Genomic DNA, 25558 nt, shown 5'->3' with positions numbered 1-25558 from the left:
ATACTTTGTTATCCTTCGTGGGGATGCCTATAAGACCTTGGCGACAACCTACCTCACATAAGGTCGTGAAAAATCTGATCGGTCGGTCTTGTTACCAACAAGCTCGTCTTTCCGGAGATGAAGCGCCGGAAAAGCGCCCGGGTACAACTGAAGACCAAGCCAAAAAAAAACGAAGCTAGACAATTTGGCACGAAATCCTTCTTTTCATCTCATTGACACATCCATCTCCCGATTTTCCCGTCTTTTTTGCACTTCCTCAAAACATCCTCCGCTCTCTTAAAGAGTCCGAATCCAATGCCGATGATCGATATTGCAACGTCTATCTCTTACGTCATTGTCTCTTGTCTTCCTCAACTCGAAAATTATGATGCTAGCGTTATTGCAAAAGCCTAAAATCGAAAAAAAGGAGCCCGAAAATAGCATCATGTGTGACGAGCCGTCTCTTCTCGCGCGCTGCCACTTTTATGACGAGCTGCGCCGACCGTCATCTGACGAAAAAACTCAAACCCCGAGTTTCGTGAGTGACTTGACGTGACACGCGGCTGGAAGCAGATAAATTTGAACGAGAGGGGAGGGGCAGGATTCTTTGGGTGGTTAGATCGTGTACTACAGCCTTAGAAAGAAAGGTAGAGCGGATGAAATTGGGCTAGCGGCATCGTTACCATGCACGGCTGAACTTTTGCGTCCCTCACTCCCGCGACTGAAAGCCCGTAAATCAAAGTGATGTCTCGCCAGCAGCAGCAGCACCGAGAGCGCCAACTGAGGAATAAGAAAAAAGAGAAAACTCGATAGGAAAAAAAATTAATATTTGATACAATAAGGAAAGAAGTGTAGCTAAGGGACGAGTTATGTATCGTTTCGGGCAAGCATCAGCAAGTTCGTTTTACCGAACAAACTGGTGCCAAATAGCAACAAAGGAGAAACTTGTATTGTTTAAGAAAAAAAAATACTATGCTTGACTCGTCAGCAGCTAAAATACTACAGTGCCGAGATAGTCAATGACAGATAGAGTTTTAGCGTTTTTATTACCCAACAAATATTGACGCGCTAGTATAATACAGCGCAATCGTGCTACAGCCCAATATTTAATGTGTAAAATAAAACAGCTGCGTTGACGAGAAAACGAATAATTTTCCTGGAATCAGCGTTTAATTTTGAATAAAACGTAATTTATTACAGAATTCTACATAAATTCTGAGTATGTTGTGTGATTTTTAACGTATTCCAAGAGATTTAGATATTTGGCTGATTTTGACAAAAGTGAGAAGGCTATAGCCTTCCCACTTTTTCATTTTTCGCCAAAATCTAGATATCGTTAGAAATACATTAATTCGATTCAAAATTAAAGGGAAATCACGAATATCTACTATATTTTTACGTAAAACTTGCGGTTTTAAAAATAAACGCAAAAACGGGTTAACACAGTTATGCGCTAGTACGTTCTGGGGCTGAAGTTTTACACCTCATTTATTAGGTATATTTCAAAAGCAATATATTTTACGAAAAGAAAAATCATTTCTTCTGAATCAGCATTAAATTCTGAGTATAGTGTGTGATTTTTAACGTATTCCAAAAGATTTAGGTATTTGGCTCATTTTGACAAAAGTGAGAAGGCTATAGCCTTCCCACTTTTTCATTTTTGGCCAAATTTCAAAATAGGCTTAAAATACATGTTTTCGATGCAGAATGATTTACAAATCACGAAAACCAAGTTTATTTTTTGATTGGTGTTATAGTTTTTGATTTAAACCTTAAAAAACAAGGAATTCGGTCTTATTTTGTCAGGCTTATTTTGTCGGGCATAAAATTTCTATTTATTTTCCTATTTAAAAAATATATCATTAAATCTTCATAACTATACATTATTTAGATTCAAAATTCAGCAAGGAATACGAAAAGGAATTTTGTTTTTACGTGGAGTTTATGGTTTTTGAGTAATACTGCATGTATGGAGAAAAACTGTATCGCTCTAGCGCTGTTGCGTACTGGCGCGCTAGTTTTAACATTCATCACTAATATTCGGTGTAAAAATGATTGACTTAATGAAACAAAGAACAATTTTCCCGTAATCAGCATTTAATTTTAAGTTTATATTGAGAGATTCAACCAATTCCAATGGGTGTCAATAAGGAGTGAAAGAAATTTTAAGCCCGACAAAATAAGCCCGACTTTTCCATTAATTTTGTATTTTTTTTTTAATCTTCAACTTAGCATTGAATAGATGTGCTTTAAATTTAAAATAAATGAGAATCACAAAAATTGACTTCCTCTTTTTCATGAGATCAGAAATTTCAGAAATAAACAAAAAAATTATTTTAAAAAGCTGGCGCGCCAGTACGCTGCGACAAAGTCGTGCTGACGCACAATATACAATATATTTTAAAAACAGCTGCTTTTACGAAAAACCGAATAATTTGCCTGAAATCAGCGTAAAATTTTGAATAAAATGTGCAATTTATTATAGAAGTCTAACTTTTTTCATCAAATTTTTGGGTTTGAAAATAAGCCCGAGAAAATAAGCCCGGCTTTTCGGCCAATTTTATACTTTTAAAAAAATCGTTGGCAGTAGCTAAAATATTAAAGTGTCGATATAGTCAATGATAGATAGGGTTTTAGCATTTCTTTTTTGTCCATTCAGTATTAATAGATTATTTAAAGGTCGACGTGATGTGAAAAACTGAATGGGCATTTCCATTTGTAATGAAGCACTCACACTCGATAGTCATCCGCCGTCACGCGCGGATCTTGATGAAACATCCATCAAAGCTTTTTTTTATATATTATTTTTCCTTTTTTTGCTTTTAATTTTTTTTTTAGCCTGAGAGACAAAACGAGCAACTTTTATCCAGAAGGAAATTTCCTTCAGAGGAATAGGAGCTATGCAAATGAAGCACGAAGACGGGTCATAAATCGCTCCACATCTAGGTCGGCTCGACATGTTTACCGAATGTTGTTGCAGAAAATAGTACGGCCGTGAGCGTGTGTTGTTCCCGCACATCCTTCAAACTCGATATCGTTGGCCTTTTCTTTTTTTTTTCCGAGACGCAAGACTTGGTTGCGTGCTGATGATGCCAGTCTTGCTTCTTTTTCCTCCCCATCCTTCTTTTCTTGTTTTATTAGACGACGTAGAGGCCATGTCAAGTGTGCACGCATGTATATTCCGGCCTGCTCCGTCATACAAACGGCCTTATTTCGGGACTACTTTCTTTCTCGGTCGTCGTCTTCTCTCAGTCGGGCGGGCGGCTGGCATCTCGCGCGCAATTTATGGACGGCTGTGCAGACGAGAGTAACACGTCCGTTAGAGCGACACAGCAGCAGGTCACATAAATCAGGATGGGGTAACGCCATAAGAGGACTCAAGACGTTCCGTCGTCTACAGAGAAAACAAAAACTTTTAGCCCCAGAGCATCACACAACTGTCACAAGTTTCCGTTTCCCCGGCGAACGTCAATATCTACAAAGAATATCCTCTTTACTCGGCCGGCTAAACTGCAATGCGTCCATCGTTTCCCTGACAAGGACGTATGCTTCTATGGTTAAGACTTTGAAACACAACCACTCTTCTTGTTTATAAATGGTTTCTTTTTTTCTACTGGCCTCTATCGAGTACCAAGAGAGGAGGGGGTCTCGAGGCTCTCAGCATAAAGCCATCATCAGCGTCAACTGTCGCCGGCCAAGTCCGTAATAAATAAGGCGACACCACTCGATCGCTCGAGGGACCGGTGGAAGAAGGCGAGACGCTCTCTGTTCGAGACAGCACAAAAAGATGGGCATTCATCACTTCTAGAATCTTGCTCGTCGATCCCGTCATGGTTGGCCATTTTTCTTTCCGTTTCTCATCTCGCTCCATTCCGTCAACTCTCTTTCCCCTTTCCTTACCAAAAAGAGTTAGAAGTGCCGAACGACGAAACGACACGATGGGGACGAACTGTGTCGTTTACAGCAAAAGTTTAACCCTTTGCCAACTATCATTCCAGCGGATTTCTTCTTCTTTCCCTTCCATCAAAGCTATTTGCATTCGTTTTACAACCTCTCCTGCAAAGCTCAAACACACTCGACACCCGTACAAACCTTTTGCAGCAATACGACAAGGCTAGTAGAAATAGGTAACAGAACGAGCGAAGACGAGGGGTGAGAGACGAATGGCTCTTTATCAGACGATTTGCGTCATCCGAGATTTACGACCGGCGGCTGCCGCATTCAGCCATATTAAAAAGCATAACTGCGACTCTGGTATGCTGTATCGTCGTCCGACCCGTCTGCTCCGTGTCAACACCGTCACTACTCGTCTCTTTCCTTAAGCTACAGAGACGAAAATAAATTCTACCACCATCCCTGGCGTTCAAGTGGGTGTCGCAGACAAAAATGAATGAGATAGTTAGTGTCGATGGCAACACAGTAACAAGTTTTCTTTCAAGAGTTTAATGTCGAAAAAACGAGGAAAAAAAACAAATCGAATCAATAATAAGGGAGGCTCAAAGCTGCTCGCTAATTGTGGGAGGACATCCAAAGTATCCATCTAATTGGGTAAAAAAAGTGTTGATCGAAACGAGAAATAAAAAAAAAAATTGAGAGTAACTCGCGAGAGAAAAAAAAAGATTGTCGGCTAAAAATCGTCTAAGTTCTGGATAGGGAGAGGAAGACGGATTCCTTGTCACACACACACACGAAAAGTTACGAGATTGTAGGGAGGTGAAAATATGTTGGAAGGGAGAAATGCGATTATCCGAGGGGACGAAGGAAGAACACCACACGGTAAAGAGCTTGAAGATAAGTCGGCAGGAGGAGGAATGAGGACAAGTACACATGTTACGGATGGAACATGCAGGTTAATCATTGAAAACGGACAAGGACGACCTGCGAAACTACCAGTGCAAGAAAAGGAAAGAGGAGCGTCGTGGTGGATATGCAAGGAGTTTTGTAGTGATTAAACTTTTTCAACTTTCGCTTTGCAACCACTTCAAAGGTCGGTGTCATACCAAGCGGCCTGGGCATCATGGGGCGGTTGGGGAGGGGTGGCTTGACCCATATGATTCAGAGGATCGAAATCCAAATCGGAACCCATGTGATCTACCGGAGCGTAATTGTTGGACTGGATGGGAAGACCCATCGAATGCCCCATATTCATGCCCATGCCCATGGTCGGAGAAGTGGCAGAAGGTGGTGGGCCGCCATGGTGTGAACCGAGCTCCAATCCCTGCATCGATTCTACGGGTAGGGCGTCATATCCTACTCGGTTAAAAACAAAAAACAAAACAAAAGCAATGAATACCAATAATTTGGAGAAAAGCAAAATATCCCTCGGCTTAGACACTTCCGGGCTCCAATCGTGTTTATCAATGTATGGATTAAACAATAACTAATAAAAGTGTACCTTGACGGTAGGACCTGCCTCCATCTTGGTTGGAGTGGACACTGGGTGGGCCTTGCCCATACGGACCTTCGTATGGCTGGTCAGGTGCAAGAATATCCTGCTTGCCAGTCGATCAATTGAACAAAAACGAAAAATCATAAAAAAAAAAAACGTTGGTTTGAAAAAAAAACAAAATAACAGCGGGTGATAATTGACTGGCAACGGAAAAGGCAATAAGAAGCGTTTAGGATACATGCAAATTCATGCTAAGTCATTCCAGGAGGCATGCGAATTAGTGCCTCACCTTGGTTTAGTTGTCTGGTTAGTTCTGATTAAACTTTTAGAAGATAGAATGGGGAGGGGATTATGGTAAGTAAGATAAGTATCGTGTTATTCGAAGAAAAGGCAAACAAACCTGAAGATCGGGAGGCATCAAAGGCAGATCTCCGTTCCACAAGTGATGGTCTTCACGGAACAAGGAGTTGGTCAGCTCCATAGATAGCCTCTTCTTGTAGTCTTGTGGCTTGTCTTCGGACATGCGGAAGAGTACAGCGGCGGCATATGTAGCTACATGGGAAAATGCATTAGAAAACCGCAGTGTCTCAACGACTGAACTGGCCACTTACCCACACCCTCATTGCGAGAATGAAGTAATTCAGTTAAGGGAGCCGTTGCGCCTTCTTGTTCGATCATGTCTGCACCTTCCTTATCAGAAGCAAGTTCACAAAGCACGCCAGCGGCCACACGCTGGATATTTTCAATCTCGTTGTACAACAACTATCGATTCAGAATAAATAAATTAGATATCCTGTGGAAATCGGGGGGAAAAACACAAGAAATAAAACTTGTGCACTATTACTCACCTGGACGAAAATGGGTATAACGCTTAAGCCCCGGATAACGGCTCGGTTGTGGGATTCTCGAGCAAGAATGTGAAGGGCGCCAACAGCGCCTTCGACGATTTCTTCCATGCGCACGCCATCGGCATAGGAGCCTTGGGGTTGACCACTGCCTGAACTGACAACTGACGAGCGCTATATACCAAACGGTTGAGGATAGAAGGTTGCCCAAACGAAGAAAAATAAAATTCACATACTCTTTGAATGTCCTGGAAAGCACGGATCAACAGTTGCACCAAACGCGTAATCACTCCTTGTTCTCGCAAGGGGGCGTGATTGGCAGGACAGAGAGCCAAATTGCGAACCAACCCGATAAGCGCTGTAAAAGGATATAACTGAATAGATGAAAAATGGCGAAAGGTAAAACAATGTTACCCTTGATAAGCGGCCAACGGGAAGGAGGTTGCAGCAAACGTACAATAACGGGCAGACCGCCACTGAGACGAACAGCATTCTGAGCCATTTCAGCTTCAGCATGGCGAGACGTCATATGACGCAGAGCACAGATCTGTAGTATGAAATTAGACGCAAATAACATCATGATTTATACATAGCTATAAATAGAAAAATTACGGCAGGTTCGGTAATTTCTTCACGATCGCCAGCATGGATAATGGTGCGAACCAGCGCTTCAATACCGCCGACTTGGCACACAACTGTTTTGTTGCGCTGATTGTTGCAAGTCAAATTAGACAAAATGCCAGCAGCGCACGTGATGACGTTGACATCGCTGGATCCCAACAACTGGACCAGTCCTTGTAGCAGAGTCTCCAGACCTTCCTGCTGTAAATTTTGTTGGTAAAATGTTAAATACACGCCAAGTTGCTTTCCTGTGTGTAAGACTAACCTGTTTAGTGGCAGCATCGGAAAGATTGCGGCAAGTCCACAAACAATTCTGGACCAAACGATGACTCTGATGGCCTAAGTGCATTGCCAAAGCTTGCATACCTCCAGCTTCAACGATGGCTGGTTTGTTGCTCGAACAAACGGACAGTACTACCGACATCCAAGGTGCATAATCTATCATAAACTCAAAAATAGAAAACGCGTTTAAAGAGAACCTTTCAAAACTCGCGATGTGGTCCAGAGAAGTTTTTCGTAAGTGTATGAGCGAAGAATTCGGACAAGTTCCATCGGTCCCTGAGACGCCAAGATGATCAATTTGGACTCTTGATTTCCGTACGCCAAAATTTGAAGACAGTCAGTCACGATGGCCAAGAATTTGACATTGTTGCGCTGGAGGAGAGCGACCATCTTCTGCAAACCACCCGCCAGACGGACGGCCATCTTTGAGCCTTCTTGATGAAGCAGCAAGTTGTGCAGCGTCGTGATGGCGTAAAACAGAACAGATTCCACAGGCGAACTATTGGGGATGATTCAAGATTTTCATAGGGAAGAGTGACGGAAGGAAAAATAAAATAATAATTATAGAAAAAGAAAAAAAAAGAAATTTATTTTTAGAGACTGTCACTTTTGAGGGTTGATAAATGAGATAATACCTCAACAGCTTCACCAATGCTGGAATTCCACCCGACTTAAAAATAGCCAACAATCCTTGGCGATGATGGGATAAGTTGTGCAGTGTTCCAACAGCGCCCTTGGTTGTTTCTAGATCGTTACTGTTCGACAATGCTCGCACAAGCGCCGCGATCATCTAAAGTGAATCGGAAATGCATTATGAACTTGGAAAACAATTTTAAAGACGTAATAGAGTAGTAATGAATCATAGAAACTTTGGTTGCCTGTGGGCTATTCATGATAGCATGGCGGGACGCTTCCTTCTTGGAGAGTTGATGAACCATCATTGCAGCATGCGATACCACGACCTGATCTTCATCATTCAGTAGCTTAATCAACTCTGGGATAGCTCTTGTAGCGAGATCTGCATCATCCTGCAACATATGCATAATTTCAAGTCATAAGTTAAGTTTCAAGTTTCAGAAAATCACAAACCTGATAATTGATCAAGTTCACCACGGCATGTTTCAGCATTTGAGAGGGTTCGGCCAAACGCTGAACAGCAGTTGGCTGAGTGTTGTCAAACTGGGTTGAGGGAATTTCCATTCCTTCATCCAATGTTTCAGGAAACATGGCTGCACGAATACGCTGGGAGCGAGTTTGGTTCAACTGAGCATTCATATCTATTCAAAAGCATTAGAACCAAACTTCATAATTGATAGAAACACTAGAATTTACCTTCAACTTGATCTTGTGTGTATCCTGCTGAGTAGCCAGATCCCCCCATATTCAACATAACCCCTCCATCGGAAGTGTCCATTTCATCATCTCCACCTCTACCAGACAAGGATGGAGCCTTAAAAAAAGATTCAAATAGTTTTATCACAACCATTTCTACAACAAACAAGTACAGTGAGTGGTGGTATATACCTGAGTAGTTGCTCCACTGTGGATTCCAGAATCTCCAACATATCCAGGTTGTCCAACTCCCTGCCACATAAGTGTCTGTTCTTTCACGCTGGGCATGGGAAGATCAGCAGGGCTATTGCTTACATATTGACCGTGTGACACTAGGCATCCAAGTAAGCATTTTAATTGATTTAGTTAACCATAATGAAAGAAATTTCATACTTGGCCTCCCTTGTGCCTGCATCTGATAACTCATGATGCGGCGTGTTATAGAGCACTATTGCAACGAAAAAACCTCTGAAAAACGGGACAAAAAAATGGGGTTAGAAACTTTGCATCGAACAAAGTGTCGCAACTGGGATAGGAATATATACACATTGGTTTGCCAGCTTAGGATTCGATAGAACGAATACCCATTCTGATCTGAATTATTTTCAATGAACGTAGTTCCAAATGAACACAAAATTGAAATTAATGACAGTTTTGTAACATATACCTAGGAATTTAATGTTGATAACAATATTAATGGAGCCACACCTGCGCCCGCGATCCGACAACAGAGACCTGCTTCTCAAGTACTGACGCTTCTGAAACAAACCACTAAAGATGGCGGCTACTGATGGATCTCTTTAGTCAACGTTTTTTTTTGTTCAATTGTTATTGTAAAAAAAAATCCGAAACGTTAAACTTCCACAATTAATAATATTTCTTAAAAAATATTTTGATCGTAAGCTTAAAAGAAAAACATTTAAAAAATCATACAAATTTTAAGAGCAGCGGAGGGATACATCGTTGTATTGAGACATGACAACATACTCAGTTTGCTAGGACTTTTTAATCTCCATTCGGAAGGAGTGGGAGGGAGCTCAGGCATGGTTCAAGTTCGGAATGATTCATGGATATTTGCTATGCTAGACAAATGCCTTTTGAAAAGATAATGGACCTTGTCACATTCGATATTTTATTTTATTTATTTTTGGGTTATTGCGTTTTTGTAAAGATAAGACGGGCAAAATAATGGCGAGGACGGATTAGCAGAGTAATAACTAAGAATTAAATAAGAAAAAATTGCGTTAAAATACGCTAGAAATCCCCGTCCCTGGGCAGGCCCACAGTCACTAGTGCGTCGCTAAAAGCAAAAAACAATTAACAATAACACAAAGATTCGAACCCATGAAATCAGCATAGCAGCCACGAACTATAAAACAGTGCTGCATTCGACTTACTGTACATTGTGCATAAGATGCCTATTTGAATGGGTGACATAGAAAGCTAACTTTGACTGATATGTGTGGTCCTTGCACAATGGTTTTCGCCCTTGCTTTATATTCTGGCGCCCCTTGTTCAAGTCCCGCCACCTCCAATTTCCAAACTCTCCTACCTCCCAGCCCTTAATATCCTGGTTGAAGATTCGCAAAATACTTCTACATCCTCATCGCTTCGGGCAACATCTACACCAAATGACAACGCTGAATACACCTTCAAGAAAGAAAAAAAAAAGGAGAGCCCTCGAAGAAAGAAAAGAGAAGAGCGATGCCTACTATAAAGGGGCTAAAATTCGCAAACTAAAAACACACACACACAACAACTCGATCTGTAGTACCGTTCACTACATGTTAGACATCAACCCACAAACTGAGGTAGAGAATTAGTAATCATAGCTTGTAGTTTGTTGGTAAGTCTCCCCATGGCCACAAGGTTTCATGGATGCAGGCAGCTAATCATCGAGCTATGTGACCCTCTTCGATACCCGCAGGTTTTTGTTGGTAAAAATAAATTGATAGCGGATTTAGAGGATGAACCTCAACAGCAAAATCTTCAACTCAATGATCTTGCCAATCTGTCAGTGAATCGCATTTTCTATCTAAGGAATGAATATAACTATAGGGATAAATCACTATGTTCTACTATTTTCCAGTTGTGTCGTAAATCCATACACAATCACAAAGATTATATTTAACTACTGTCTTTGGTACATATTTCCGAGCCTTTATTTTACAAGGACGAAGTTAAACATGAATGCCTTTAATGTTCGTAGGTGAACACAAAAAAATTAATGCTGCGTTCATTTGATACTCTTAAAATCAATTCCTTTTTGAACTATTTCCCACAAAGGACTAACAGATGAGTTTTTTTTTTGTTACTTGGATAGCTAGCTTAGAAGCATAAGCCTAATTAAAACCTACCTCATTTCACGAAGTTTCGAAACTTGATGTAATATACCTTTGCGTAGTGTAATCAACCTCAGCTTCGGTATTGAACCTTCAATTCCAAAGCGAATAGAAGAATGCGCTAAGTTTTCTTCCGGCGCCAATGACTCGCAAAACAAAAGATGGCTGTAACGACGCTGAAGTACACGCATTTCCACTTGATAGCGCGACATCTATAGTATTACAAAAACGAGTTATGAATAATTTATAACGCATTTTATGTTAAATGATACCTTTTAAGGCCATCAAAAGATTTTCACCCTCAACATAGGCAAACGACAGGTTAACACAACCTGGATAGGAGTGTTCAGGATCTCCCTTTCGTATAACATGAGTTAAGCTTTTACCTATCTGGTCGATCAAGCGATGTGATAGTTTTGTGATTCTGTTTGATCATACTAACAATTGAATTCTTTTATAACAACCAATACAAAATAATTGCAAAGATTATGGCAATTAACACTACCTGAAGTTCGAACTTCAATATTCTTCATTTACCTCAACCGATATCAGATCCTATTAAAGAAGAAAATATTAAAAAAGACTATGATTTTGCAAATCGTGGAAACGAAATATTTTTTTTTTTGTCCACGTACTTGTAGATAGGAAACTTGCGTTGCACTATCCATGACGAATGAATGTTCTCCCATTTGCAAAGTTACTTTCCCCGATCTATGAACACGAAGAGTCCCTAAACGGCCCTCCGGAATATCTTCGAAGACACTTTCTTTTTCGGCCTTTGTTTCAACGATGGTTTGATCATTGACTTTATCTTGAACCGCTGTTCCAAGTTCCATTTTGACTTGGGGACGCTCTTAGACCCATTCAAATTACGGAACCTTTTGGTCATAATAAAGCTTGTCCACTAAGTCCACAAAATCCTAAGTCCACTAATTGTCATAAGATCAATTGACATCGCCTCAACATAAATGGGAATTTTACTTGCAGCCTGAACTGCCTCACAATTGAAATAGAATTTGGCCTTTCGACAGACGGTACTTATTAAATAAACAAAATGTAAGAGCAAATGGGAGTATTGTCTTCTTTGTATGCAACTTCTTACCTATTTCTGCCAATGGCTGTTGAACTCCAATTTCGTTATTTACGCCCATTACCGAGACCAACACAGTCGTCGGCCTGATGGCACTGAGAAGGACAGGCAGGCAAGCTACTTCAAATCTTTCTCCTTCAAGAACACAACAGGAATCCAGGACACATTATGTTCCTAAAACCAGCTTGCACATAGTTATATTTACAAACCAATTATAAAACAAACTATAAACATAGTCACCGCTTGAGTAGTCACTATATGATTTCTTTTTATTTTGTAAAATTGTGTAACACCTTTGGTTGCTGTGTTATTACTTTCAGGGGCTCCAGATTTGAAAATGATCTCTTTTGAATCAGCATTTATTGGCCTTGCAGCTTGCTATGTGGATTTTGAAATTTGGTTTAAAAGCAACACACATAAATATATATAACAGTAACATACCTCAAGAGCTTGTTCAACAGCTTTTTCGCTTTCCCATCCATAAAATGGGTCTTTGAACGTGAATTTCCATAATAGTTTGTCATGTATGGGAGCATGGCGTCTAGTACTCTTGGATCCTAAGATCATAAACACGGAATACATTAAATTCTTTAATGAAACAAAAGGGTTTTACTCACAAATGGGTTTGCACCTGCTTCTAACATTTTCATCCTGAAACCAAAAAAACAAAACATAAAAAAAAATTATGGATTGGCTATACATACTCTTTCTTTAGTAATTTTGTTGTAAATTTTCAAACTGACATAGCCTGTATTCTTTAATTTTCTCATCCTCATCACCCTCCAATGTTAATTTAGATTTTTTTTGGCATTTTTTTCTGTCTTTCAAAATCCAACAATCCCACAATCATTCACTTGAAAATTTGTTTCACACAATCAATGATGCGGCATTTTCTTCTTCCTTATTCATTTTGGTGTTCTTTGTCTGAATTGACATTTTAGAAAAAGAAAATTAATTAAGTGATAAATACTGCAACTTGGGTGTTTAGTCGTTGTTTTTCCAGTCCAGCAGTCGACCTTGTACTTTCTCCGTCTGCATAAATAGATGATGAACTTCCCATTTCAGACATTAAATCATCAAATAAAGTTTTTTAGTCCTCTGTAGTATTTAAACCGAATTTCCCAATCATTTAACTTCTTCCTCTGTAGCTCCTTTAGATATGATCCTCCTAGATATGATCTCTCCTAGATAGAAACAATCCGCGTAATTTTTCTTTTAACACTCCGCGTAATTTTTATTTCAAGAAAGATTATGCGGAGTGTTTTTTACGCGGAGTGAAATTTTAATATACCTAAACACCGTTAGGATTTAGGTACTGTACAATCGTTTTGTTATGTCAAAAATAATTTTAAAAGCTGAAGTATTGCTTTTTTTTTTCTACAGGATAGTTGAAACAGCGCAGAAAAATAAAGTTCATTTATTGGTTTGGGGAATATCAAAATAATTACTATTAAACTATGTGCTGGAAAACGGTGAAGTTGTTAACGATGTTTTCTAGAAAAAATACACGGTATAAAAGGTAAGGTGAAGCACATTACAGATGGTCGGAGATGCTAAGGATTAGGGCAATTATGATATAGTTTGATACTTCCCTAATGCTAAAGGCGAATGAAGTTGGCATTATGGGCAATCGAGTGTTGAGATCTGGACACCAAGTGCCTTAATTTCCCGATTCATTCATGAACCGACTTGAATTCACAACCAAGGCCCACCGTGTTGTATGGGCATGTAGGGAAGGAACAGAGAGCTGAGAAGTCCAGTGGTCTAGATCTGGAGAATGGGAGGTGGTCGAGGACCGTGATTACGCGAGGATGTCCCGTCCGCATACCTTGGTATTCATGATATGCCCCCGTGGGGAGAGGGGAGGGGTATACATGGATATGTTCGGTATATATACGTAATCATGGGAGTCTGCACGAGATTCTCTTCTACGATCTGGATTCAGGTCCACCACCGATCAGATTATCTTAGGCGCTCTGGGGTGGGACACCCGGGGCTGTACGGTTATTCCTCTGGTCCCTACTTACATGCTCACTGCGATGGGTTACTGGTTGTGCTCGTCAAGTACTAGCATGGACCGGCCCATTTTTTCCCCCTAACATCAACCAATGCAAAATATTTTTATTTTTTGTATAATATTTTAACATTTAGAAATTGAAAACTAAATATTTGCATGTAAAGAAACCCACTTCTTACGTTCATGTTTCATTACGTTGTTCCTTGTTTGTGTCAAAACTTACCTGTGCGATTCAGGTAAAGCTGACGGCACCATACCCTACGCGACCAAAATGAGACCAGAGTCTACAGAGTAAAATAGGCATCGTAAATTCTATTTTAAACTTATTATAATCGGATTACGCAAGATTCCCCATAGCCACTAGGTTTCATGGATGCAGGCAGCTAATCATCGAGCTATGTGACACTCTTCGATACCCGTAAGTTTTTGTTGGTAAAAATAAATTGATAGCGGATTTAGAGGATGAACCTCAACAGCAAAATCTTAAACATCAATGATCTCGCCAATCTGTCAGTGGATTGCATTCTCCTTAACGCATTTCTATCCAAGGAAAGAATATAACTGTACAGATAAATCACTATATTCTACTATTTTCCAGTTGTGTCATAAATCCATACACAATCAGAAACATTATACTTAACTACAGTCTTCAGTATATATTTCCGAGCCTTTATTTTACAAGGACGAAGTTAAACATGAATGCCTTTAATGTTCGTACGTAAACAAAAAAAAAATTAATGCTGCGTCCATTTGATACTCTTCAAATCAATACCTTCTTGGGCCATTTCCCACAAACTACTAACAGATGAGAAATTTATTTTGTTATTGTTATTGGAGAAGCATAAACCTAGTTAACACCTACCTCATTTCACGAAGTTTCGAAACTTGATGTATACACCTTTGCGCAGTGTAATCTACTTCAGCTTCGGTAGTAAGTCTTCCAATTCCAAAGCGAATGGAAGAAATGCGCTAAGTCTTCTTCGGCGCCAATGGCGCGCAAAACATAAGATGGCTCTAACGACGCTGAAGTGCACGCACTTCCACTTGATAGTGCCACATCTATAGTATTACAAAAACTTGTTATGAATAATTTATAACGCATTTGATGTTAAAAATGATACCTTTTAAGGCCATCAAAAGACTTTCACCCTCAACATAGGCAAACGACAGGTTAACACAACCCGGACAGGAGTGTTCAGGATCTTCGTTTTGTATAACATGAGGTAAACTTTTACTTATCTGGTCGACCAAGCGATGTGAAAGTTTTGTGATTCTGTTATGATCATACTAACAATTGATTCTCTTTATAACAACCTATACAAAATAATTGCAAAGATTATGACGATTAACACTACCTGAAGTTCTTCCTTAGCAATATCACAAGCAGCACCAAGACCAACTGTCAGGGGAGTCGGAACCGTTCCACTACGCAAACCTCGTTCTTGACCATCTCCGCTCTGTAAAGCTTCAATCCTGACCCGCGGCCTACGTCTTACGTAGAGGGCACCAACACCTATGTTCATAGAAAAGAAGCAACGTGTGAAGGTTCCATTCAGAAATTCTTAAGGCCATTGCAAATTAAGAAACCTTTTGGGCCATAAAGCTTATGTCCTCTGATGGACATAAGATCAACCGACATCGCCTCAACATCAATAGGAATTTCGCCTACAGCCTGAGCTGCGTCACAGTGGACAAAGACTTTCGCCTTTCGACAAATGGCACCTATTAAATAAACAAAATGTAAGAGCAAATGGGAGTATTGTCTTCTTTGTATGCAACTTCTTACCTATTTCTGCCAATGGCTGTCGAACTCCAATTTCGTTATTTACGCCCATTACCGAGACCAACACAGTCGTCGGCCTGATGGCACTCTGAAGGCTGTTTAGATCAATTAAACCACTGGGGAGGACAGGTAGGTAATTTACTTCAAATCCTTCTCCTTCGAGAACACGCCAGGAATCCAGGACACATTTATGTTCCTAAAACCAGGTAGCACATAATTATATTTACAAACTAGTTTTAAAACAAAATATAAAGATACACACTGTCTGTGTAGTGATTATGTGATTCTTTTTCATTTTGTAGAACCTTGCAACACCTTTAACTGCTATGTTGTTGCTTTCAGTGGCTCCAGATGTAAAAATTATTTCTTTTGGGTCAGCATTAATTAGCCTTGCAACTTGCTACGTGGATTTTGAAATTTAGTTTGAAAACAACACACATAAATATATATTACAGTAAAACACCTCACGAGCTTGTTCAACAGCTTTTTCGCTTTCCCAACCATATGAATGGGACCTTGAATTGGGGTTCCATAATAATTTGTCACATATAGTAGCACTGCATCTCATACCCTTGGATCCTATGAAAAAAAATGTAACACATTAAATTTTCAAATGAAACAAAAGGATTTTAATCACAAAAGGGTTTTAACCAGCTTCAAAGACTGAAACCAAGAAACAAAATAACGTAAAATAATTTATAACCTGATTATACATACCCTTTCAGTACTCATGATCTTGTAAACCTTCAGATTGACATAGCCTCTATTCTTTAATTTTTTCATCCTCGTCACCCTTCAATGTTGATATCGATTTGCTTTGGCACTTTTTTCTGTATCTTTCAAAATCCAACAATCACACAATCATTCACTTGAACATTTGTTTTCACACAATCAGTGATGCAGCATCTTCGTCCTTATTCATTTTTATGTTCTTTGTTTGAACCGACATTTTTGGAAAACAAAACTAATTAAGTGATAAATATTACAACTTGGGTAAACACCCAGGTCGTTGTTTTTCCAGTCCAGCAGACGAGCTTGCACTTTATCTGACCGCATAAACAGATGATGAAGTTCGCATTTTCAGACATTAAATCATTAACTTAAGCTATGTTAGTCCTCTGTAGTAGTGATATCGAATTTTCCAAATTTTCCAATCACATAATTTCTTCCTCTATAGCTCCTATAGATATGACGATAGCCTAGATAGAAACACTCTGCGTAATTTTACTTATAAGAAAGATTATGCGGAGTGTTTTTTTACGCGGAGTAAAACTTTAATATTCCTAAACACCGTTAGGATTTAGGTACTGTACAATCGTTTTGTTATGTCAAAAATAATTTTAAAAGCTGAAGTATCGCCTTTTTTTTCTGCTGGATAGTTGAAAGAGTGCTGAAAAATAAAGTTCATTTATTGGTTTTTGAAATATAAAAATAGTTACTATTCAACTATATGCGGAAAAACGGTGAAGTTGTTAACGGTGTTTTGTAAAAAAAAAATACGCGGTATAAAAGGGAAGGTGAAGCACATTACAGATGGGTCGGAGATGCTAACGATTAGGGCAATTATAGTTTGATAATTCCCTAGTGCTAAAGGCGAATGAAGTTGGAATTATAGGCAATGGCGTGATGAGATCTGCACACGACCTGCCTTAATTTCCCGGTTCATTCATAAACCGACTTGAATTCGCAACTAGCCCCACTGTGTTGTATGGGCATGTAGGGAAGGAACAGGGAGCTGAGACGTCCAGTGATGATAGAGCTAGAGAGTGGGAGGTATTCGAGGACCATGATTAAGCGAGGATGTCCCGTCCGCATATCTTGCTATTCATGATATGCCCCCGTGGGGAGACAGGAGGGGGTATACATGGATATGTTTGGTACATATACGTAATCATGCGAGTTTACACGAAATTCTCTTCTACGCTCGAGATTCAGATCCACCACGAATCAGATTACCTTAGTCGCTCTGGGTGGGACGCCCGGGGATGTACGGGAGTTCCTCTGTTCCCTACTTACATGCACACTGCGATGGGTTACTGGTTGTGCTCGTCAAGTACTAGCATGGGCCGGCCCATTTTTTCCCCCTAACATCAATCAATGCAAAATATTTTTACTTTTTGTATAATATTTCAATATTTTAACATTTAGAAATTGAAAACTAAATGTTTACATGTAAAGAAACCCACTTGACGATCTTACGTTCATGTTTCATTACGTTGTTCCTTGTCTGTGTCAAAACTTACCTGTGCGATTCAGGTAAGGCTGACGGCACCATACCCTACCCGACCAAAATGAGACCAAAGTCTCAAAGTAAAATAGGCATCGTAAATTCTATTTTAAACTTATTATAATCGGATTACGCAAGATTCCCCATAGCCACTAGGTTTCATGGATGCAGGCAGCTAATCATCGAGCTGTGTGACACTCTTCGATACCCGTAAGTTTTTGTTGGTAAAAATAAATTGATAGCGGATAGAGGATGAACCTCAACAGCAAAACTTCAACATCAATGATCTCGCCAATCTGTCAGTGAATTGCATTCTCCGTAACGCATTTCTATCCAAGGAAAGAATATAACTATACGGATAAATCACTATATTCCACTATTTTCCAGTGGTGTCATAAATCCATACACAATCAGAAAGATTATACTTAACTACAGTCTTCAGTATATATTTCCGAGCCTTTATTTTACAAGGACGAAGATAAACATGAATGTCTTTAATGTTCGTAAGTGAACAAAAAAAATTAATGCTGCGTCCATTTGATACTCTTCAAATCAATTCCTTCTTGGACCATTTCCCACAAAGGACTAACAAATGAGAAATTTTTTTTGTTATTTGGATAGCTAATTAGAAGCATAAACCTAGTTAACACCTACCTCATTTCACGAAGTTTCGAAACTTGATGTATACACCTTTGCGCAGTGTAATCAACTTCAGCTTCGGTAGTAAACCTTCCAATTCCAAATCGAATAGAAGAATGTGCTAAATCCTCTTCAGCCCCAATAGCGCGCAAAACGTAGGAGGGTTCTAACGAGGCTGAAGTGCAAGCGCTTCCACTTGATAGTGCCACATCTATAGTATTACAAAAACGAGTTATGGATAATTTATAACGCATTTTATGTTAAATGATACCTTTTAAGGCCATCAAAAGACTTTCACCCTCAACATAGGCAAACGACAGGTTAACACAACCTGGATAGGAGTGTTCAGGATCTCCGTTTCGTATAACATGAGTTAAACTTTTACTTATCTGGTCGACCAGGCGATGTGACAGTTTTGTGATTCTGTTATGATCATACTAACGATTGATTTTCTTTATAACAACCCATACAAAATAATTGCAAAGATTATGACGATTAACACTACCTGAAGTTCTTCCTTAGCAATATCACAAGCAGCACCCAGACCAACTGTCAGGGGTGTCGGAACCGTTCCACTACGCAAACCTCGCTCCTGGCCACCTCCGCTTTGCAAAGCTTCAATTCTGACCCGCGGCCTACGTCTTACGTAGAGGGCACCAACACCTATGTTCATTCAAAGAGAAGAAGCAACGTGTGAAGGTTCCATTCAGAAATTCTTAAGGCCATTTCAAATTAAGAAACCTTTTGGGCCATAAAGCTTATGTCCACTGATGGACATAAGATCAACCGACATCGCCTCAACATCCATAGGAATTTTACCTACAGCCTGAGCTGCGTCACAGTGGAAAAAGACTTTCGCCTTTCGACAAATGGCACCTATTAAATAAACAAAATATAAGAGCAAATGGGAGTATTGTCTTCTTTGTATGCAACTTCTTACCTATTTCTGCCAATGGCTGTTGAACTCCAATTTCGTTATTTACGCCCATTACCGAGACCAACACAGTCGTCGGCCTAATGGCACTCTGAAGGCTGTTTAGATCAATTAAACCACTGGGGAGGACAGGTAGGTAAGTTACTTCAAATCCTTCTCCTTCAAGAACACGACAGGAATCCAGGACACATTTATGTTCCTAAAACCAGGTAGCACATAATTATATTTACAAACTAGTTTTAAAAAAATATATAAAAATACACACCGTCTGGGTAGTGATTATATGATTCTTTTTCATTTTGTAGAACCTTGCAACACCTTTAACTGCTATGTTGTTGCTTTCAGTGGCTCCAGATGTAAAAATTATTTCTTTTGGGTCAGCATTAATTAGCCTTGCAACTTGCTACATGGATTTTAAAATTTAGTTCAAAAGCAACATGTACATATACTATAGTAACATACCTCACGAGCTTGTTCAACAGCTTTTTCGCTTTCCCATCCATAGGAATGGGTCCTTGAATGTGGATTTCCATAATAATTTGTCATATATGGTAGCATTGCATCTAGTACCCTTGGATCCTAAGCGCATAAATATGTAGCATATTCATTTTTAAATGAAACAAAAGAGTTTTACTCACAACTGGGGTTGTGGCTTGTGCGTCTAAGTACAATGGCCTTCCTTCCTCTTCAAGTTTGCTAGCAGTGATTTTTTCTGAAAAAAATTATTAATACATTAATGGCTCCATGCCTAATAGGTAATTTCTATATTTACCACCAATATTTGTCAATGTACTGTACTTATGTAACTGGCCATAGCGATTGGAACCGACAGCTTGCAATAAATTGCGACATAGAATCATCTCTTCTATCAGGGAATCACCAGGTTTTAGCGAAAATTTACCCATAAGCCAGCGATTCCTTGCCAAAAATTTAAGCAGCATTTTAAAAACAACTGGATTGCATTGACGCAAACAACGGTCTAAGCTAAGCATCAACTTGCATTAACATGCATGTCATTCGTCTTGTTATGAAACTTATAGTGTTGCGCAATAGGCTTTGTGAAAAAAAAAAATTCGATAAGACAAAAGGATTATGAAAAACTTAATTTTTGTTTAAAAAATATTTATTACAAAATGTAACACTGAACAATAAAACATTTTAAGTTTGTGGGTATATGATTATGTGTCGGCAACTGCGTTCCTCTTAGCAGAAGAACGGATAGTGCCTTAGACTTGCTTATAGTCGATCGATTACATCATTGTTATTAGAATACTTTCAAATTATTCGAATTTTTTACTTGATAAATTTACGAATATTGGTACAATAGTAAAATGCGATTATCAAGCATACTGTGTGGCTTCAGAAAAAAATTACCTCCTGGGAACATCTGGACCGGGTAATAGAACCCTTGATTACCTCGCGAAGAAAAATGTGCACTACAATAACTTGTCTTACTCTGGTAGGAAACATCGAATGGTATACAAGCATAACGAAGAGAATGCGGAAAGATTACGAAAAAGGTTTGCCATTGAAGAGCAAAACATGTTTTATCTGAGACACTCCTTTTTAACACATGTAGGAACCATGCTTATTTATCAATTTTTAATTTTAGAGTCGTAGATTATGTTTATTAATTTCAACTATACTTCCAGGAAGAAGAAAAGGGATTTTCAAGGGAGTTGGGAAAACATGAGAAGTGGCTAACTGAAAAAGTAAAAGAAAAGCAAGCAAGGCCTTACCGACCACATGTAACTCTTGAGGAGCACCTTGGAGGTGCACTAATTGTTACAAATAAATGGGATTGAATCAACATCAATGTCATTTGTATTTAGTGAATAAAACATAAAATTTTTTTCAAATAATTTTAAAATTCTCAATTGAATTAATTCATGGTTCCTGTAACATGGTTGTCCAGCTTTGTGGATCATTGATAACTTCCGACTTCAGTAGACTTTTCTGCTGTCTTAACAAAGCAGCAAACTGGATTGCCAACGGATCACAGTTCATAGTAACAACAGCTAGTACTGTTTCCTTATCGCAAAGAAAAGCGGCAAATTTAAGGTTATCTATGTCACCATGCACTATTACATCATCAAAATCTGGTGCGTAGCCACAATAGCGCACGCTTTTTCCGAACATAGACGACCAGAAAAAAGGGACCGTTGTTTCGTTTATGGGTTGCGATAGCCCCAAAATAGTGAGCGCTGTGAAACACATTAAATGAGAAAAATTTCAACAGTCGTTATCGGATGTCGCATTACCTGCAGTACGGCCATGATGAAGCGCCATCTGCCAATGACCAATATTTACGAGTTTTCTAGCGTCACACTCTTCTTTTGCTCGCAAAGGAAACGACGCAATATCGCCGACAGCATAAACATCCGAACAATTGGTTCTCAAGCGCTAAAAGAAAAATTTCTCGTCAAGATCTAGATAGAGATTGCACCGAGCAAATAAGGAACTATACTTCGTCAACTGGTACGAATCCTCTACTATCGAGAATAATTTCAGAATCTCGTAGGAAATCTGTACTGGGTAAAACTCCTAGTCCAGCAACAAGTATATCAGCCTTTAAAACGCGACCGGATGTCAGACACACTTCCGTTAAGTTGCCTTCCTCATTTCCGAGCAGTTCCCCCACTTCAGCATCCATTATGAACTTAACACCTTTCTCTTCATGGAACTGTTGCAGTCTCTTACCAATCAACGGTCCTGAATTTTAACATATTTTGGAGAGATAAAACGGAAAATTACTTAATTTAACATTATACATTTTAATTACGTAACCGTACTGGCATTAATCATTTAATTACCGAAAACATGAATAAATGGAGTGGAACTCCTTCCCACCACCGTGACAGACGCTGCTTTGTCTACTAGATAAGCAGCAACCTCCATTCCGATAAAGGACGTTCCGACAATCACGACATGAACCTGGTCGTAAATAAAATAATGGTATATGGAAAATACGTTACAGCTTACGTCAATTTTTTTAAATACTTCTTTATTGTTTGCAAATGCGTCGATTTGGTTTGCATCGTTAGGTGTCCTAAGTAGAAAAATATTTCCTAGATGGGTTCCTGGGCAGGGTATAGGCCTTGGTCTGTTAAGGATTGTTGGATTTAGACCCTGAGACAGTACAATAAACTTCAGATTGAACTAATTACCTTCCTCCAGTCGCAATAACCAAATAAGTATATTTTAAAATGTCACCATTGCTTAGAAGTACTGATTTAGCTTCCACGTCCACGCCTTGAACGCTGACGTTAAGGACGAATTCGATATCGCCTTTCTAGAAATGTAAAATTATTTTTCTTTAATCAAAACAGTGTCTAATTCAAAATTTGCGTAAAACGTAAAAAAAAAAAAAAAAAAAGTAATAATATTAGTACCGAATAATATTCATGGGATCTCAAAGAAAGCTTATTTGCTTCCAAATTCATTGCTTTGCTCAGCTTGGTACGATCATAAGGTAGAGCTTCATCCTTAGTCACGATAATAACTCTTCCGCTGAATCCTTCTTGTCTGAGGGTTTCGGCACAACTATGACCAGCCGCACCTATTTTTTAAAAAATATTTTATTTTGTTATGCCTCATAAGTTTCTCTTGGCTTGGTGAAACAGTAAAAAAGAATTAATATGAAGGCAAATATATTGATCAAGCTTCTACCTGATCCAATAATGACAACCATTTTATTGTTGTCTTCAGAAGCCTTACAGAGTGTCTTTGTTGCACCCTGACTGTTAAGGTGGCTATTGTTTCTTAAAGTGACTTTAACCTCATTGGTAGTTGGATCAATATTAACAGGATACACAGGTATGGGATCCAAAGCTGGGAATTCTTCAATGTCACCTAATGTTGTCACCATTCACATAACAAACCATCAAAATGGTAGGAAAAATGCATTTTTGAATTCAATATGTGGCAAAACAACAAAACAAAATATGATATGCCTATACCTGTTTTGGAGTTAAAGCATGCCCCATGCCAAGGGCAATAAACTTTTCCTTTACAAAATATGCCTATTTATTGTTTTAAAAATGTAGTATGTCAGAAGCCATCATTACAGATCAAATTACTTTGTAAACACACAACCTGAATTCAATGGGGCACCAAAATGGGTGCATTTTGCCCCCATTGCATAAACCTTCCCATTTTCCTTCACAACTAATACTTGCTTTTCACCAGCTTCAAACACTTTCATCCTGAAACCAAGAAACAAAAGTGAAAAAAATTATGGACTGACTGTACATATTCTTTTTTTTACTCATTTTCATGTAAATCTTCAGACTGGCATAGCATGTATTCTTTAATTTCTTCATCCTCATCACCCTCCAATGTTGGTTTAGAATTTTCTTTGGCATCTTTTCCTGTATCTTTGAAAATCCAACAATCACATAATCATTCACTGGAAAATTTGTTTCACACAATCTATGAGAATAAAGAAAAAGTTATATATAGATCCAAGCATAGAGATTACCTGTTGGTTTTCTTTCAGAATCAGCTTCTCTAGGAAGTGAACCAGACTGAGCAGCTGGTGTCCCACTTTCTACCTGTTGATTTTTATGTTGAGGTTTTACTTTCGGGCTTTTCGTACAATTTATGCCCATTTTTCCCGTTACGATCAAAACCGACACAAGCCTAATAGTAATTGCACTCACTACACGACTCAGTGTATGATAACAATAACTCAACAGAATTTATATACCTATACACACAGCTATCATCGATTTCCCTGTTATCACTGACCAATCATCAATCGACTAAGGAACAAAGATGGTGCTGTACGATTTTTTAAATCGTGATTGTGCGTACTACGTATGTCGTCAACAACCATGGAAGATTCCAAAATTCAATATTATAAGGTGAATTCATCACAATAACGTACTATTGTCAAGCTGACGCACCCAATGAAGGGAATGTTGCCTAAAACGCGAAAATAAAACTTTTTCGACTAAAACTAGTAACTCCGTGCGGAATGTGAACCATCATTAGCCTAATTGTGGCAAATGATTTTACCTTTTGAGGTTAGTTAACTTCGCACAAAACGAATAAGGATGAATTAATCAGTTACCATTATTAACATTTTTTTCGGCTAAAAGCAAAACAGGGTGTTTCTGGATAATATTTCATTTAATAATATCTGGAAATCATTCGTTGAGGAAAGTTACCTGTGTCATGCCGTACTTTGGCTTTAGCTGTAAGTGCTTTTTTGTTTCATACTTTAGCCTACCAATTTCCACCGCGGATTGCAAGGGTTCTGTTGTCACGGTTTAAAATATATAGCCTTCTGCAAATGGGAAGCCTAATTAAACTGAACCGTATCTTACAGGTGTTGCCAACGTTGTCAATTCTTACTTATTAATAATGGCTGTCCGACACGTCCTTTTTTGGCTGAAGCCCATTTTGAAATTTATCAGTTTTCTATCAGGACTTCATGACTTTTCTTCAATGTTTTAATTGATCAGTATCTCTAGTTCTCCACCAGTAGCTTTTAGAAGGTAAATTTCGATGGTTTCGTTCATATAGTTTACTTTTAAAAGACATTTATTTCGACGAACTGAACACCATCACTCACTGAAAGAGCTAAACAAGTGTAAGCAACCTTACCACGCATTCCCAAAGGGTTCATTTAACATAATGTATAATGCTAATATTAGAGTGATGGCAATACGATCCTATGTTGCCCAGTATTTTTAAATACATTACAGATAATTCAGATCAGAATAAAGACAATTTTAAAACCCTTATGCACATTAAACAGAAAAATAGAGGCAATTATCGCACATACATTTGCAACAACCTTGAACGTATCATTTAAATGCATTAGATTGGCATCACAAGAAGTTGATGATTGACAGGACGACAACTCAGCCGGTCGTCGGGTAAGTACCGCCATTACTTTCAGTTGGAGCTGTGCCACAGATCTGGCGTCTTGTGATTCTTCAATATGTAGAAAGGAAATCGCACATTGGCAGTATGAGCATTGCACATCATGGGCAAATTTCTTCAAGGAAGGACAGAAAAAGATTTTTTTTTTTCATGTCTTATCTGAGACTTGTGCGAATTAAACGCAAC

General features: G+C 38.9%; 5 protein-coding genes and 1 long non-coding RNA gene across 9 annotated transcripts; 1 reads left to right on the top strand and 5 right to left on the bottom strand.

Moving 5' to 3' along the window:
* Positions 1–4710: 4710 nt before the first annotated feature.
* On the bottom strand, positions 4711–9238 carry LOC130697464 (armadillo segment polarity protein-like). Of its 2 annotated transcripts, XM_059494435.1 has the most exons (17): positions 9099–9238; positions 8842–8896; positions 8641–8780; positions 8449–8566; positions 8206–8393; positions 7995–8144; positions 7752–7906; positions 7314–7615; positions 7100–7248; positions 6826–7035; positions 6628–6760; positions 6450–6571; positions 6217–6387; positions 5980–6130; positions 5769–5920; positions 5375–5471; positions 4711–5229 (listed from the first exon to the last, which is right to left on the bottom strand). In XM_059494435.1, exons 2-17 carry the CDS (start codon positions 8873–8875, stop codon positions 4961–4963), a joined length of 2541 nt encoding a protein of 846 aa, XP_059350418.1. In that variant the 5' UTR covers positions 8876–8896; positions 9099–9238; the 3' UTR covers positions 4711–4960. The 2 variants fall into 2 exon arrangements, with proteins under 2 accessions (XP_059350418.1, XP_059350417.1); XM_059494434.1 differs by lacking the exons at positions 8449–8566; positions 8641–8780; positions 8842–8896; positions 9099–9238 and having other exon boundaries at positions 7986–8144; positions 8206–8412.
* A 1505-nt stretch (positions 9239–10743) lies between these two features.
* LOC130697465 (uncharacterized) lies at positions 10744–13058 on the bottom strand. The gene is made up of 9 exons (XR_009420640.1): positions 12624–13058; positions 12498–12531; positions 12322–12437; positions 12121–12258; positions 11893–12054; positions 11426–11827; positions 11296–11345; positions 11063–11227; positions 10744–11002 (listed from the first exon to the last, which is right to left on the bottom strand). It is a non-coding gene; the product is annotated as an uncharacterized LOC130697465 (long non-coding RNA).
* A 1471-nt stretch (positions 13059–14529) lies between these two features.
* LOC130697462 (cysteine desulfurase-like) lies at positions 14530–16415 on the bottom strand. Its single transcript, XM_057520366.2, is given in 10 exon segments — positions 14530–14695; positions 14760–14860; positions 14862–14956; positions 15019–15184; positions 15253–15410; positions 15485–15619; positions 15684–15876; positions 15943–16080; positions 16144–16259; positions 16398–16415. Coding segments are annotated over 9 exon segments (1155 nt in total). The 5' UTR covers positions 16249–16259; positions 16398–16415; the 3' UTR covers positions 14530–14631.
* LOC130697460 (cysteine desulfurase-like) lies at positions 14530–20464 on the bottom strand. Of its 2 annotated transcripts, XM_057520365.2 has the most exons (11): positions 20253–20464; positions 20119–20192; positions 19943–20059; positions 19746–19883; positions 19487–19679; positions 19288–19422; positions 19052–19209; positions 18818–18983; positions 18562–18757; positions 18416–18492; positions 14530–14615 (listed from the first exon to the last, which is right to left on the bottom strand). In XM_057520365.2, the coding sequence occupies exons 1-10, from the start codon at positions 20419–20421 to the stop codon at positions 18429–18431; spliced, it is 1410 nt and encodes a 469-aa protein (XP_057376348.1). In that variant the 5' UTR covers positions 20422–20464; the 3' UTR covers positions 14530–14615; positions 18416–18428. The 2 variants fall into 2 exon arrangements, with proteins under 2 accessions (XP_057376348.1, XP_057376347.1); XM_057520364.2 differs by lacking the exon at positions 14530–14615 and having other exon boundaries at positions 18329–18492.
* Positions 20465–20698: 234 nt separating this feature from the next.
* Positions 20699–21342, top strand: LOC130697463 (uncharacterized). Its single transcript, XM_057520367.2, has 3 exons — positions 20699–20876; positions 20944–21055; positions 21133–21342. The coding sequence occupies exons 1-3, from the start codon at positions 20812–20814 to the stop codon at positions 21283–21285; spliced, it is 330 nt and encodes a 109-aa protein (XP_057376350.1). The 5' UTR covers positions 20699–20811; the 3' UTR covers positions 21286–21342.
* On the bottom strand, positions 21287–24376 carry LOC130697459 (apoptosis-inducing factor 3-like). Of its 2 annotated transcripts, XM_057520363.2 has the most exons (13): positions 24189–24376; positions 23961–24121; positions 23748–23856; positions 23576–23685; positions 23440–23502; positions 23150–23332; positions 22873–23039; positions 22648–22772; positions 22481–22583; positions 22294–22414; positions 21948–22192; positions 21742–21883; positions 21287–21684 (listed from the first exon to the last, which is right to left on the bottom strand). In XM_057520363.2, the coding sequence occupies exons 2-13, from the start codon at positions 24088–24090 to the stop codon at positions 21368–21370; spliced, it is 1815 nt and encodes a 604-aa protein (XP_057376346.1). In that variant the 5' UTR covers positions 24091–24121; positions 24189–24376; the 3' UTR covers positions 21287–21367. The 2 variants fall into 2 exon arrangements, with proteins under 2 accessions (XP_057376346.1, XP_057376345.2); XM_057520362.2 differs by lacking the exon at positions 24189–24376 and having other exon boundaries at positions 23748–23850; positions 23961–24182.
* Positions 24377–25558: the final 1182 nt, after the last annotated feature.

The sequence above is a fragment of the Daphnia carinata genome, chromosome 3 (genome assembly GCF_022539665.2).
Source record: "Daphnia carinata strain CSIRO-1 chromosome 3, CSIRO_AGI_Dcar_HiC_V3, whole genome shotgun sequence".
Classification (NCBI taxonomy): domain Eukaryota; kingdom Metazoa; phylum Arthropoda; class Branchiopoda; order Diplostraca; family Daphniidae; genus Daphnia; species Daphnia carinata.
Note: the sequence above shows the minus strand (reverse complement) of the source record. Positions and strands in the feature narration are given on the sequence as shown.

Excerpts from the sequence above, each read along its gene's own strand:
- LOC130697464 (XM_059494435.1), bottom strand. The coding sequence starts at position 8,875 with ATGAGTTATCAGATGCAGGCACAAGGGAGGCCAA. Across the intron at positions 8,781-8,841 it reads GCAGGCACAAGGGAGGCCAA|TGTCACACGGTCAATATGTA; the intron begins GTATGAAATTTC and ends TTGGATGCCTAG. Across the intron at positions 6,388-6,449 it reads CTTTCCAGGACATTCAAAGA|CGCTCGTCAGTTGTCAGTTC; the intron begins GTATGTGAATTT and ends TTTGGTATATAG.
- LOC130697460 (XM_057520365.2), bottom strand. The coding sequence starts at position 20,421 with ATGCTGCTTAAATTTTTGGCAAGGAATCGCTGGCTTATGGGTAAATTT. Across the intron at positions 20,193-20,252 it reads TACATTGACAAATATTGGTG|AAAAAATCACTGCTAGCAAA; the intron begins GTAAATATAGAA and ends AATTTTTTTCAG. Across the intron at positions 19,210-19,287 it reads TAAGCTTTATGGCCCAAAAG|GTGTTGGTGCCCTCTACGTA; the intron begins GTTTCTTAATTT and ends GAATGAACATAG.
- LOC130697463 (XM_057520367.2), top strand. The coding sequence starts at position 20,812 with ATGCGATTATCAAGCATACTGTGTGGCTTCAGAAAAAAATTACCTCCT. Across the intron at positions 20,877-20,943 it reads CCTGGGAACATCTGGACCGG|GAAACATCGAATGGTATACA; the intron begins GTAATAGAACCC and ends TTACTCTGGTAG. Across the intron at positions 21,056-21,132 it reads GACACTCCTTTTTAACACAT|GAAGAAGAAAAGGGATTTTC; the intron begins GTAGGAACCATG and ends CTATACTTCCAG.
- LOC130697459 (XM_057520363.2), bottom strand. The coding sequence starts at position 24,090 with ATGGGCATAAATTGTACGAAAAGCCCGAAAGTAAAACCTCAACATAAA. Across the intron at positions 23,333-23,439 it reads ATGCTTTAACTCCAAAACAG|GTGACATTGAAGAATTCCCA; the intron begins GTATAGGCATAT and ends TGACAACATTAG. Across the intron at positions 21,685-21,741 it reads TCATCATGGCCGTACTGCAG|CGCTCACTATTTTGGGGCTA; the intron begins GTAATGCGACAT and ends TGTGTTTCACAG.